This window comes from Electrona antarctica (assembly GCF_951216825.1).
Source record: "Electrona antarctica genome assembly, chromosome: 21".
Taxonomy (NCBI): domain Eukaryota; kingdom Metazoa; phylum Chordata; class Actinopteri; order Myctophiformes; family Myctophidae; genus Electrona; species Electrona antarctica.
Window position 1 is genome coordinate 23,409,756 of NC_136802.1, and position 12,791 is coordinate 23,422,546.

Sequence of the window (12,791 nt, forward strand, 5' to 3'; positions counted from 1 at the left end):
AATACAACCTGTGAAGATTGTAGCTCGGTATCACGTGGTTTTAGTTTGTTTGTTTGTATTTATTGCTTGATCACATGGCACGTGGGCAGGGTTTTTCCAAATGTTACCAATAAGTACAGGATTGTGTTGACACTTCAACAAAATAGAGCCACATGACGAATAATACAAATGCAGCAAGAAATGACACCTTTGGCAAATTTCAACCTCCAAAAATAGCCATGGGTCATATAGTAGGAATAACACTTTGTGGTATCATGTTTCATATACTGTATATATGCTTAAGGTACATACAGTAGATAATATGTGAGCAAAAACCTTTTTCGGGACTTTTATTATAGGAAATTTAAAAATAAAAAATATCTGTACTGTAATAGCAAAACAAGACACAATTGTGCTACAAGTGCTTATGTGTTCTTGGCACCTGTGGCCTCAGTTGAGAGGGAGTCCATCTGAATAAGCCACAGTGGAGTGAGATCCCCACCAGAGAGGTAGAGAGAGAGAGGGAGTCTATTCTCTGGAGTTCGGATAGGGCAGAGCACCCCTCTTTACACACTGCCAAAGAGGCACGTTCCTCTCTCACCCCTCACCCTCCTTATGAGGCGGAACATTCCAATGAAAGTCATCTTCTCAAACAAACAAAAAAGAAAGAAAGAAAGAAAAAAATAAGAAAAAAATGTCCTTTCAGATGGATTGAAACCTGGCAGAAATGATAGCTATAGCTGTAAACAATACATTAGCAATAGGTAGACACAGAGCTATTTACAGTCACACAACATGGCTAACACCTAACTTGGTGGTATTGTCACTTAATGAAAAGACAAAAAGCTGCTTTATTATTATTACTCCTCTCATTTGAAAACATTAAATAAAAATAGCACACAAAAATAGTGAATCATTTCCCAAGACTTAAAATTAAAGGTTACATTCATGCCCATACTGTAATTGTACTGCCCAGGCTTCTGAGATTGGTCAGACAAACATCTATCGTATGACACACACACAGGAACTGTACATTTTGTGCAGTCTATACTTTCTCACCAGTTGAAAATCTTAAAGAAATACCAATCGGGAGAAGAATAGGACTATTTTCTTTTCCAGTATAGTGGTTGTTTGGTTGCTTTATGGGTTGGACCGACATTGAACAAAGCTATTGTTTGAAGAAAGCTTTCAAGGAAGGAGTCAGAGGAACCTTTTAGTCAGGGGCTTCTGAAGAAATATAAATTATATAACATTCTCCTTTTATTCTTATTATGCAGCATACTTTTGTATATAACATTCTCCTTTTATTCTTAATATGCAGCATACTTTTGTCAAACCTCAACCACGATCAATGCACACTCATACAGTCCCCCATCAGCCAAATAATTTCACAGAAACTCAAACAGTTAGAAAAAGCACAAGATTGTTTCAGGATTGTACATCAGCAAAACGTCAGAGGAATGGTTTGTTACTGACACACTCTGGTAAAGTTGCATACAGGCTTATTTTCTACATTCTAATACTGAGTGTACTTTACCGGTATCAAATGGGAGGTGAGTCTTCATAGGGCATAGCATTCACATGACATGAGAAACGTGGGCATTACTCTGAAACCTTGCCCATTATAAGTAAATGCATTTATAGACATTAGTCAGTGCAGTTTGTCTCTACAATTCAAAATCATCTGTTCACCAGCTCAAGCCTCTGGATTTCTGAACTTCAGCATGTGATTAGAGTGCGTAAGGCCTTGTTAGAGGCGTTGTGAATGATATGACATTATTTGTTAAGAATGTGAGGCAGGACATTCCTCCCATATACTGATAATCATTGTTATCATAATCACGGCGTGATTAAAATCCTCAATGGGTGAAAATTAAAGGTCTAATTTACTAACTGATTTTCCGCTGAAAAACCCATCAGAATTCACAACACATTATTTTTCAGTTGAAAATCGGTTATTTTCATCGAAGATAAATTAGCCCTAAAATGGCAGCAGCAGAAATGGCTCAGATTTGATCGACTTCACATTCTTCCACTAGATCCAGAGTGGGTCACATTTCATCTTGGCAGCTTAGCTATCCAAAAGCCACAGCTTTCACTCTCAGACCTCTCTGGTTAATGCATCCGAAAACGAGAACATGTTGAACCACAATTCCACGTTGTAGGAATTTGGAGGGCAAATCTCAGATAGGCTCAAATAAAAAAAACAATAATAAACTTGCCAATTGTTGAGAGCAAGTTAGCTCATATACTGTATCTTGTTTGCCGTGGCTTGAATGAAGGGAGGAGAGGGTAAGACGCCTTTTCTGTAGACAGTGTCATTTGACCTGGCAAATTTGAGCATCTCAACAGCTTGCTGTACCTAATATCATTTATTGGGATACAATTTCTAAAGAACAGGTATCCGTTTACATTGTCATTTGTCATTTAGACTTACACTGAAGCAAGCAGACAAGGATTTAGTGTTGTGTTGCATGGGATACATGACTGGATACATTGGTGGAGGTTGGACCGTGTGACCTTTACGTCCATATTTTGGGCAAACCCCCCCCCCCCCCCCCCCCAAAAAATAATAAAAAATAAAACCCAAAAAAACAAAGGTGGGAATTTTTTTATAAAATACAGAAAATAGCAGATCAGTTATTGATATTGTCAATGTCATACAACAAAGGATATACAGTTGAGTAGAGTCTAAGTGGTTGACGCTAACCCATGTATCCTGTATCCACACAACACACAATAGACCCTTTCCTTGTGTGTTTGGTCTGGTGGGTTTTATGTTACACACTGTTCTCTGCTTTTGCATCACTCAGCCATTGATCTTAGTACTTGCAAGGCCATTGGGATCCTCACTAGAGCTGGTTTGATAGAACACTGTCCGGCAGTCATCCCCAGAGGCTTTACTCAAGGATTTCATATCCAAACCCCCCCGTCGTAATCACAGAGAATCAAAATAACTATTCTAAATTGTTCGAATTTAAAAGAAAAAAAAAAGAAAGTCTAAGCGACATGACAAGTCTGCGATTCCACTGTGATAGGAGTGGCTCCTCTAAAAGTCACATTTGCATTCAAAGACACATTTCATGCAAAACAGTATATTTTTTTCTCAAAGAAACACATTTCTGTTATATGTTCATTTAAAAAGAAGCTTCTCTTCTCTGCATATATATATATATATATATATATATCATATATAATGATATATATATCATAATTTTTTTTCTCTACTTTTCCAGGGCAGGCACCGTACACACACTGGGTACAGAGGCATGCCACATTTGCATTGCTTTTGCATTCTACGGTTGGTTGGCAGGCAGGATGTCATCGAGGCAGTGCTATGGTTGGTGAGTATATCATATTCATATGTCTACACCAACTCCAATCGTGCACGCACACACGCACGCACACACACACACACACACACACACACACACACTATCTCTCTCTATTTGTCTTACATACACGTATACATACACACACACACACACAAAACAAACAGGCACACGGCCGTGCATTGTCCTTGCATTTGACATTTTCCCATCCTATACTGTAGTTGCAAAGTTAACGCCACACTGCTTAGATGACATCACGTTAAGGGCGGAGTCTGGGGTGGGGTTCAACAAGCTCCGAATGGAATAATAAAAGCAGCGCAGCAAGGCTCTGTGGCCGCATGCAGACATGGAGTGGAAATGGGTGGGGTCTGGGGCTGGGGAGGGTCGAGGGTCAAATGGAGGGTGGGGTCTGGGGCTGGGGAGGGTCGAGGGTCGAGGGTCAAATGGAGGGTGGGCAGGATTCAAATGGTAGGCTGGGGGGGGTCTAGCCCAGGGTTGCAGTCAGATTCATGAAGAAGGGAGATTCGGGGCGGAATGTCAGGAACAGGATGGTAAGGAAAGAAGGGTCAATGGTAATTTCATGACATTTATGTTAGTATTCTCTTTTCTTTTTTTTTCCTTTTTTTTATCTTATGTTTTTTTTGTCTGTGTGTGTCACAATTTTATTTTTTGTATTTTTTTTTACTTTATACAAGTAGTACAAAACAACTTAGGCTCAAAGTGGTGTTTTTTTCTCTACTTCTGCTGGTTCTGTGGGAGGAGGATGGAGATGGAAATAGATGTTACAGGAGATTTTATTTTCTTTGAGTTGGGGGTGGAGGGGGCATTTGCTACATGGGTTTTCAACCGTATATATGTTATATATATATACATAATACTAATGCCAATATTATTGATATATTTCGTTCTTTGCTCTTTGTGCTCAGTTATGTACCGTAGGTTTGCAAATATTGCTAGTAGCCACGTCTTACCCAAGTTTCACCCCAATAATCTGGATGAGTATATACGCTGTGTAAATTGGTGCTACTGTGTAATTGTCGCAGTGTTAATAACATTTTTTACATCAACACTGTTACTACAATGTGCGTAGTAATATCGGTTTTCTGTTATAAAATGATTAATTAGCAATCAAATGCTAAACATATTCAAAATGGTAGACTTTATCTTTCTTTCAATCAGTAAACAATTGATAAGTACTCATAGAAACCAGTATTGTTACATTAGATAATACTTGACTTATAGCAGGTAAGATGCATTTGTAATCATGCATCAAATATGTGATTTAAATCAGGAATAGCTTAATGTCACTACACGCACACGCGCGCACGCACACACAGACACACACAGACACACACACACACACACACACACACACTTCGTTGAGGCTGGAGTAACCATAACCCCCTGATGCACACTGTCATCCTTTCACTCACACACTCTCTCTCTCTCTCTCTCTGAACAACACAGTTCACACACATGCATGCACGCCTAAGCTCAGACATGCATCTATATTGTAAGGTGGAGGAGGGGTTCTGTCTGTGCGACCTCCTCTCATCCCACCCAATCAGAGGCTCTCTCCACAGTTCCAAAGAGACAATAAAAAGGGGATGGTAGGCCGATATATGCTGGGCGGATGAAGGAGATGGAAGGAGAGAGAATACTAGCTATAAGGAATAGGACAGAGAGTTGGACATGCACTGTGTGCCACGGGGTGTCCTGTCCATGCAGGGCACCAACATGTCCACGTGTCTGTCCTGTCCCCCTTGTATCTGTCACTGTGGGAATTAGCACCAGACGCTATGCTGTGCTTCAATATGGTGTCCTGTAATGGCTGGCGAAGGGCCAAATTAGGCTGTGTGTTTATGATGGTGCTCCATCCGCAAGCATACACACACACACACACACACACACACACACACACACACACACACACACACACACACACACACACACACACACACATATATATATAATTCGGCCACTGAACAACTAGAGTGGACTTGAGTATACACTATACACCACAACACGCACACACACACACACACACACACACACAAGGTTCACACACTCACGCGCACACAATTTATGGCTGTCTCTCTCCAGGGACCTATATCTACCCCATCCCTATTCATCCAGCCCTTTTATCCATCTCCCCATATTCCTTCTACTCCCTGCAGTTTGTGGAACATGGAGCTGGGCGGGTAAACTAGAGGCGAGTAAAAGCCCAGTTATACTTGGTTGCTCACTGGTGTCGTGCACCAGACATATTTCAGATTTATTATATTAAAGGGACAGCCCCTTGAGATGCAGCATCTCATTTTCAAGTGGGGACCCATATATAAATAGCAGATATCCAAGCGTCGTGTGCTTGTACATCAGCTATTTTAGGTGACGAGCTACCAAGTACAAATCAAGCCTGGGGCGCGGGGGGGGGGGGGTCTCTTAAGTTAATGGGAGAGGGGTAAAGAGGGGGTTGGTGTGGGATAATAATGACTGTGAATATTGATTCAAGTCACATGAGGGGGAGGGGCTTATTTGAGGTCAGTTACATTGGTATGGGACGGCGATGTCATGTGTCCAGATCCATTATTAATGATCAGAAACGTGTGTGGTGGTGAAGCTAATACTAATATAAATGTGTGGAAAAACAAGCTCTTATTCATGTAAAAAGTATAATACAAAACGACAACAAAATCATGATAGTAATAAAAAATAAATGCTAGTGGCTTTAAAAATGAAGTGGTAGAAGTTAAGTAGTAGAGGTAAAACTCTAATGATACAAAATAAATTAAAGCTGTCGGAGGAAGAGGACTTGTTCACGGCAGGTCAAGGAGGGTCTTGGTTCTCTCTCTGTCCCTCTCTCTCTCTTCCATCTCCCTTTTCTCCATCCTCTCTCTCCCCCTCTCTCATACGCGCTCTCTCTCTCCCTCTCCTGGCATCCCTATCTCACTCCTCGCGGAGCTGCAAGCGGTAGCGGCTGTAGCGGATCTGGAAAAAGAGCCTCTCGAACAGCGAGCGGCCCATGCCGGGCAGCCGGTAGTCGTCGCTCTGGCTCGTCAGGCGGAAGCCCAGCGACTCGTACAGCTTGTGGGCGGCCATCTTGACGGCGGTGGTGCCCAGGACCACGGCGGCGTAGTTGTTGCGCACGGCGAACTCCAGGACGCGGCGGCCGAGCGCCTTGGCGATGCCCTTGCCGCGGTAGTGGGTGTCCACGGACATGCGGCGCAGCTCCACCGTGTTATCGTCCTCGTGGCCCTGCGCTGCCACGATGCCCACCACGCGGCCCTCCAACACTGCCACCCAGAAACAGGATCCTGGCAGAGCGGAAAAAACACAGAGGGCATCCAGTGTTTTTTTGTATACTTATTTGAGGTAGTTGGAAAAAGGGCTGAACACAGACAACAGATATTTCACACGAAACATATCATATCAAGCTTACTCAATCACTTAAACCCTACACAATGTATACTTTGTTGACTGGGGATCCCAGGTATCAATACTTGGTCGGCTCCTTTTTTCCCCTGTACAACAAATCTTTTTTGGGTTTTTTTTCCTGACCAGAAATAGCCATGCTCACAATGCGTTGCAAAGCTAATTTCCCTAGAATAGGAATGCCAAGGTTCATGCACTTAACGGAATAGTTCACCCAAAAATTTCACTGACAAACCCCTTAAATTGTGTGTGTTTTTGAACTGACATTAACCCATTTAGACCGTACGCCTCTCCTTCTGCACCATACTCCTAGCTCTTTCACGCATGCACGTTGTCGTTCACTTCCCTGTTTACCATTCACAAAGAAAGGCTCCAAGCGCGTACCGGTAATCTAAGGAGGTTTTGACCAGATGGATATATTAAGCTCTTCATTTCTGACTTCAACATGCCTCGCTAATTCTAACAAAATGTACGTTTTAAATTTGTATTATTGCTGAACAATGGCTTCCATTATAGCATGCTAACTTTCCAGGAATATAAAGCCAGCAGTTTCTTAGCTTGGATTACCCATCGATTGTTGGAGGGTTTCCGAACTGTCCACAGTTGAGACACAGACCGAGTTGACAAAAATGTTACCATATTATAATGAGCATTAGTGAGGAGCAATTATATGACAATAGGTTGAAAATGGGTGAAGTGGTCCTTTAATGTGAGTAGACAAGGTATACGGTAATGACTAAAATCTCAATTTGGGGTGAACTATTCCTTTAAGAGCAGCTCAATGAGACTGCTTTGTGTCTCTGCTCATTGCATACAGCAATTCTACCCTGATGGCACAGGGGTCAGGCAGGGCCCACTTAACAAATTACGCTCCATTAATGGCCTCTGGAAATAAAATGACATTAGAATCGATGAGCAAAATGAGGTGGGTGGAGAGACGGCACGAGAACACATTGCATCAGAAAATGTTCCCGTTAACGGCATGTTATGACAGCTTAAATGCTCTGGAGTGAAGGAGAGATGATAGAAAAGAGGATAGAGGAACAAGACAGATGATGAAAGCAGTGACCAGTGACATGACTGCTATTTCAGTACGTGTCATTAGCCACACAACTCGGCTCATGCTATTACTTGAATGACTCAGCTGTCGCTTACAGCTCCGAGCCTATGAGAGAATATAGGTGATAGCGAAGCGTATGGTACTAGCAACACACAAACTGCAGGGGAAACCATACCATAGAATAGATAGTGGTAGAGAATGTTAGCTTATTAAACTATCTATTGCCATATATTTCCTTTCATTTCATGTCCGAGCACACTTTAGAGACTGGCTGTAGCTCAGAGTAAACACTTAATATAGTGGTGGTAGACAAACAGGTACAGTAACAGGACAAAATGACAAAATTAAACACAAAATGAAACACATCCAGGCACAAATCAGACACAGGCATAGTCAGATATACTGTAGACATTTCAGCAGATGATGCTCATTTGGTAGGAGATTCTTATTTTCATGGGGGGAAGGAACTGATTGTAGTGTTGAGTCGTTAGCAAGTGATTTGTTTGAAGGAACAGGTTCATTTTGGTGAACAGAATTCTTCCAGAATTTGAGTTCTCCTCAAAAGTTCTCCTTTTCTCGAGTCATTCAGTTTCCACTGTGTGGAAAGCCTGGTGATGCGAGGTTCAGTACGTCACTTTAAAGCCTGGTGATGCGAGGTTCAGTCAGTCACTTTAAAGCCTGGTGATGCGAGGTAGGGTTTAATGCCGGGATCCCGGGATTTCGGGCCTCCCGGGAATAGGCCACGCAATTTCCCGCCCGGAAATTTCTTCGGGACCCGTTGTCCCGGAGTTTTTTTTTTTTCTTGTAGGGAAATTACACTAAAAGAATTTTCACACAGTGCGCGTTCTTTCCCCTTATCTATGAGTGATCAAATGTCCAATCTGAACCCTCCCATTCACCTCCCAACATGTTTGATGATATTTATATGGAATTATGGATTACACTCGAGGGCTGCAAGCCTGCAACGGGAACTGGAGCCAGCGGGACCCAACGTAAATGTTGGCGGCGCGGGCGGTATTTAAATAGCCTACCTGCGGGCGGGCAGGCACGGCCGCCGGCCGGTCAAGATGAAATCAGTGGGACCCCGCGAATCCTGCATCCTCCCGCAATTAATCAGATAGGCCTACAGAGTTAATATACACTTTAGCAAAATATGAATGTCTGACAGACATCTTAAGGCACGCTCCCAAAGCTGCTGCACCTGTCAATCATTAGCCTAATCAGTCACTCTGTGAGAATTGTGTGTATTACGGACGGAGCGAGGAGTTTCCTTTCCCTGTGATGGACATTGTCACTTCTAAACCCCTTTTTGCTTTTGCCTGCATGTGTGCAGCAATAACGTGAAACGGAACACAAACAAAGATGAGTAGGCTACAATTTGTTTTATAATAACCACCAGCACGCAGCGTCTCTCTCTCTCTCTCTCTCTCCCTCTCTCTCTCTCGCTCTCGCTCTCTAATAATCAGTGTGCTGTGCACTGGACGTGCTGGCTAATTTAACACCCAATCGGACTTTTCATAAAGTACAAAGCGGGATGATCACATTCTCTGCAGCGGAGAAGGGGACCCACTGCATGCTCAAAGGGTGAAAGACCATGGCTAAGGTATCTATGTGAAAGACGTGAGGTCGTTTTTTCCCCGTGCTTCGACAGTCACATTAGTGCAAACTCCTGTGTCCCTTTTTCTGAATAGCGTAGTAGGCCTATAACATTATTAATATTTTAATTTAATACTTTTATTGTAGGCTATATGTTCATATTTCGTTCAAATAAAACGTTTTAAACCAAAAAATATCACTATTCTATTGAACATATGAAGTATCTATACATATAAATGCCTTTTGGTGGGCACTTCTTTTCTTTTTTTTCTGACGGGAATTCCCGCGGGAGCCCGGGAAAAGGTCCGCAAATTCCCGGGAATTAAAATGAGCCAAATCCGGGAAAATATTAAACCCTAATGCGAGGTTCAGTCAGTCACTTTAAAGCCTGGTGATGCGAGGTTCAGTCAGTCACTTTAAAGCCTGGTGATGCGAGGTTCAGTCAGTCACTTTAAAGCCTGGTGATGCGAGGTTCAGTCAGTCACTTTAAAGCCTGGTGATGCGAGGTTCAGTCAGTCACTTTAAAGCCTGGAGATGCGAGGTTCAGTCAGTCACTTTAAAGCCTGGAGATGCGAGGTTCAGTCAGTCACTTTAAAGCCTGGTGATGCGAGGTTCAGTCAGTCACTTTAAAGCCTGGTGCTGCGAGGTTCAGTCAGTCACTTCAAAAAATCGACAATTAGATTGGCTGAAGAGAGAAGTTCCTCTTTCGTGAATCGTCATTGGACTGAACAACATGAGGAGGGCGAAACCGGAAGTACTGACGGAGTCACTGAAATTAATGGGGGGTTGCGATGTGTTGTGAGCAATATTTGTAAGTACGTATTTGTTCTAACATCACATCTCTTTGGTTGATATAGTAGATACAAATAAATATTCCTTTTTACATGACTGGCAATCAGATAGTAACTAGCAGAAAATAAACAAGAGTCATCCTATACCCATGCTCAATTAATGTGCACTCGCGCACCTGTATGCATGCACACACAATTTGCGGTTACTGCATTGTATATTTCTTGCTTCGAATGTTTTCAAAAACATTCTTGAGAGCAATGTTTAATTGTAACATGGTATGTGTGTTTACATGGCTGTCATGTTGGATACGGCACAAAATCAAGCGGCGCAGACTGACATGAGCATGTCCTATGAGTCTTTGATTAGACATCGGCCCGTTATTGATCCCATCGGTCATTATCCAGAAATAACACGCAGCTGAATTCAGCGATTGACCAATCACAATCAAGCATTCAACCAAGCCATGTAATAAGATGACATAATGCATTAAACAACAGGTAAAGGGAAAGGATTCTCTGTCAATTTCGTCTTTTACCCTATCTATACTGTCAGTGGTACTGTATCAAGAGGAGAGGTCAGGTCTGCCATGTGGACTTGGCGGTAGTCCACCTGTGTGTGTGTGTGCGTGTGCGTGTGTGTGTGTGCATGCGTGTGTGTGTGTGGATTGGGTGGGGGTACGTGTCCGTAAAGCTCCCTTGACCATCTGTTAGAACTGAGCCCTGTGCCAGAAATCGGGACATCATAGGAAGGCAAGCACAAAGACTGTGTGTGCGTGCGTGTGTGCGTGCGTGTGTCTGCCTGCTTGCCTGTCTGCATTACTTAATGCTATGTCTCCTGATGTTGTGGCTCAAGGAACCTCACATCTGCCCTATCTGACATCTGATGTCGCCCCCTCTGCGGATATACTGTAGAGGCACTCAGCACCGATAAGCTGTCATTGTCATCTCCACATCAGATGTCTCTCCCTGAAGATCGGATGAGACAGAGAGACATAGACAGCAGGATAAGACAAAGCAGAGAGAGAGAGAGGAGATTGCGAGCAAGGTTTGGCTTGCAAGTGTCTTTTGTGTGATACGTAAAAAACATGTTTTTTGGAAGTTGTGGAAGGCGTGCAGTGCAGAAATAAGGTTGTGTCGTGGAGCGCAGCACTACAGGGCTCTTTGTTTTCATCTGCTGTATTGCTGTGCCTGTAACTGTTTTCACGGATGGACAATTTTGGCTCACCTGCACTGAGACAGGCTGGAGTAAGGCTGAGGGGAGCCGGTCGGGGTGGGTCAGACAGATGGAGCAAGGTCGAATTAGGACGGCCTCTCTCTCTCACACACACTCGTGCACACATACTGTACACACAGACACGCGTACAGGCCACTGCCCTTTTTGTGTGCACAGACTGACTAATGTGTCTGTCTGCTACTTTTAGGAGGACAGCTTTGCTGTGGCGTGGTGATCAAAGACATCCTGTAACCGACGCAGGTTACATGGTCAAAACAGCCAACACTCAATATTTACACACTCGCTCTTTGTAAGTTTCTCTTTAATTATAATGGTCAGAGTAATCTCTGAAGGAAGCCAAATCTTCCCCTGTCCCGTTTTTCTGTCTGTCTCCCTCCCTGGCCCACTGGATGGTGATGTGAGCCAAAAGGTCAGCGGCAGTGCTATGTCTTGTGACTTGACAACCTATGGTTCCCGTTTACACTCCCCACATGACTAAACTAGACGGACAATACGTAACACACAGACAGTATGTACGTAATGCTGTCTCTTCCCTATAATGACTATTGCCAGTGTGCCCCTGAGCAAGCTAACTTCTCATTGGCCACAGCCAACGGCAGCCGTCGCTACAAGTGCATCGAGCAAAACACGCTTAGAAAAAAGGATTCAAGCTTTTTCCATTGCGGTGCTATTGGATACAGTATAGTCTAAGTATTTGAATAATGGGATGACCTTTAAATATATACGTAGTTCATCATAATTAAATGCGGCTTTTATCAAACTTTTACCATTTCCCACCTTTCCTACTACATCCAGTACGTGCATCAAAACAGTAGTAAAGCCCACCTCTGTGATTGGCTGCCTGGGCCAATGATGACTGCGTATTGTGATTGGCTGCCTGGGCCAATGATGACGTATTGCGTATTGTGCTGAAAGGTTGACAGGTAACTTTTATGCACGTCTAAAAACGGCAAAAACGTGGCACGTGACCTGGTGCAAGAGAGGAGAACATGGCAGTACCATAGGAAAACAGTGTTTCTGGCAGCTCCGTGTGATCCCCCCCCCCCCCCCAGACATCTCAGGGCTGTGAATGCCTGTAGCGTGTGTGCAGCGGGGCGAGTATGAAAAAGACCTGGTCAGCAAAGCTCCCCCTGGGGAGCATTTCTGATTACAAAAAGAAAAATATCAGAGGATGGGAGACAAGGAGGAGAAATAATCTGGTCTTCTCAGAGAAAGCAGAGCACGTACTCTGATGAACAGTAACAGAGGTGGGATTGATCAGTTACCAAGCCAGAAGGGGAAGAGGGTGATGGGTTGACCAGCATCCATAATGGGTAGGAAATACCACACTACACAATTGGGGGAGGGGGCAGATGACACTCAAAGCA

General features: G+C 43.4%; 1 protein-coding gene across 1 annotated transcript in view; it reads right to left on the reverse strand.

Annotated features, from left to right (window-relative positions):
* Positions 1-6,257: 6,257 nt before the first annotated feature.
* Positions 6,258-12,791, reverse strand: part of nat8l (N-acetyltransferase 8-like) — a gene marked incomplete at both ends in the record, with an annotated part of 14,272 nt that continues 7,738 nt past the window's right edge. The window contains one exon of the mRNA XM_079490745.1: positions 6,258-6,625. Coding sequence (XP_079346871.1) covers positions 6,258-6,625 — 368 coding nt within the window. The remainder of the gene's footprint in view (positions 6,626-12,791) is intronic.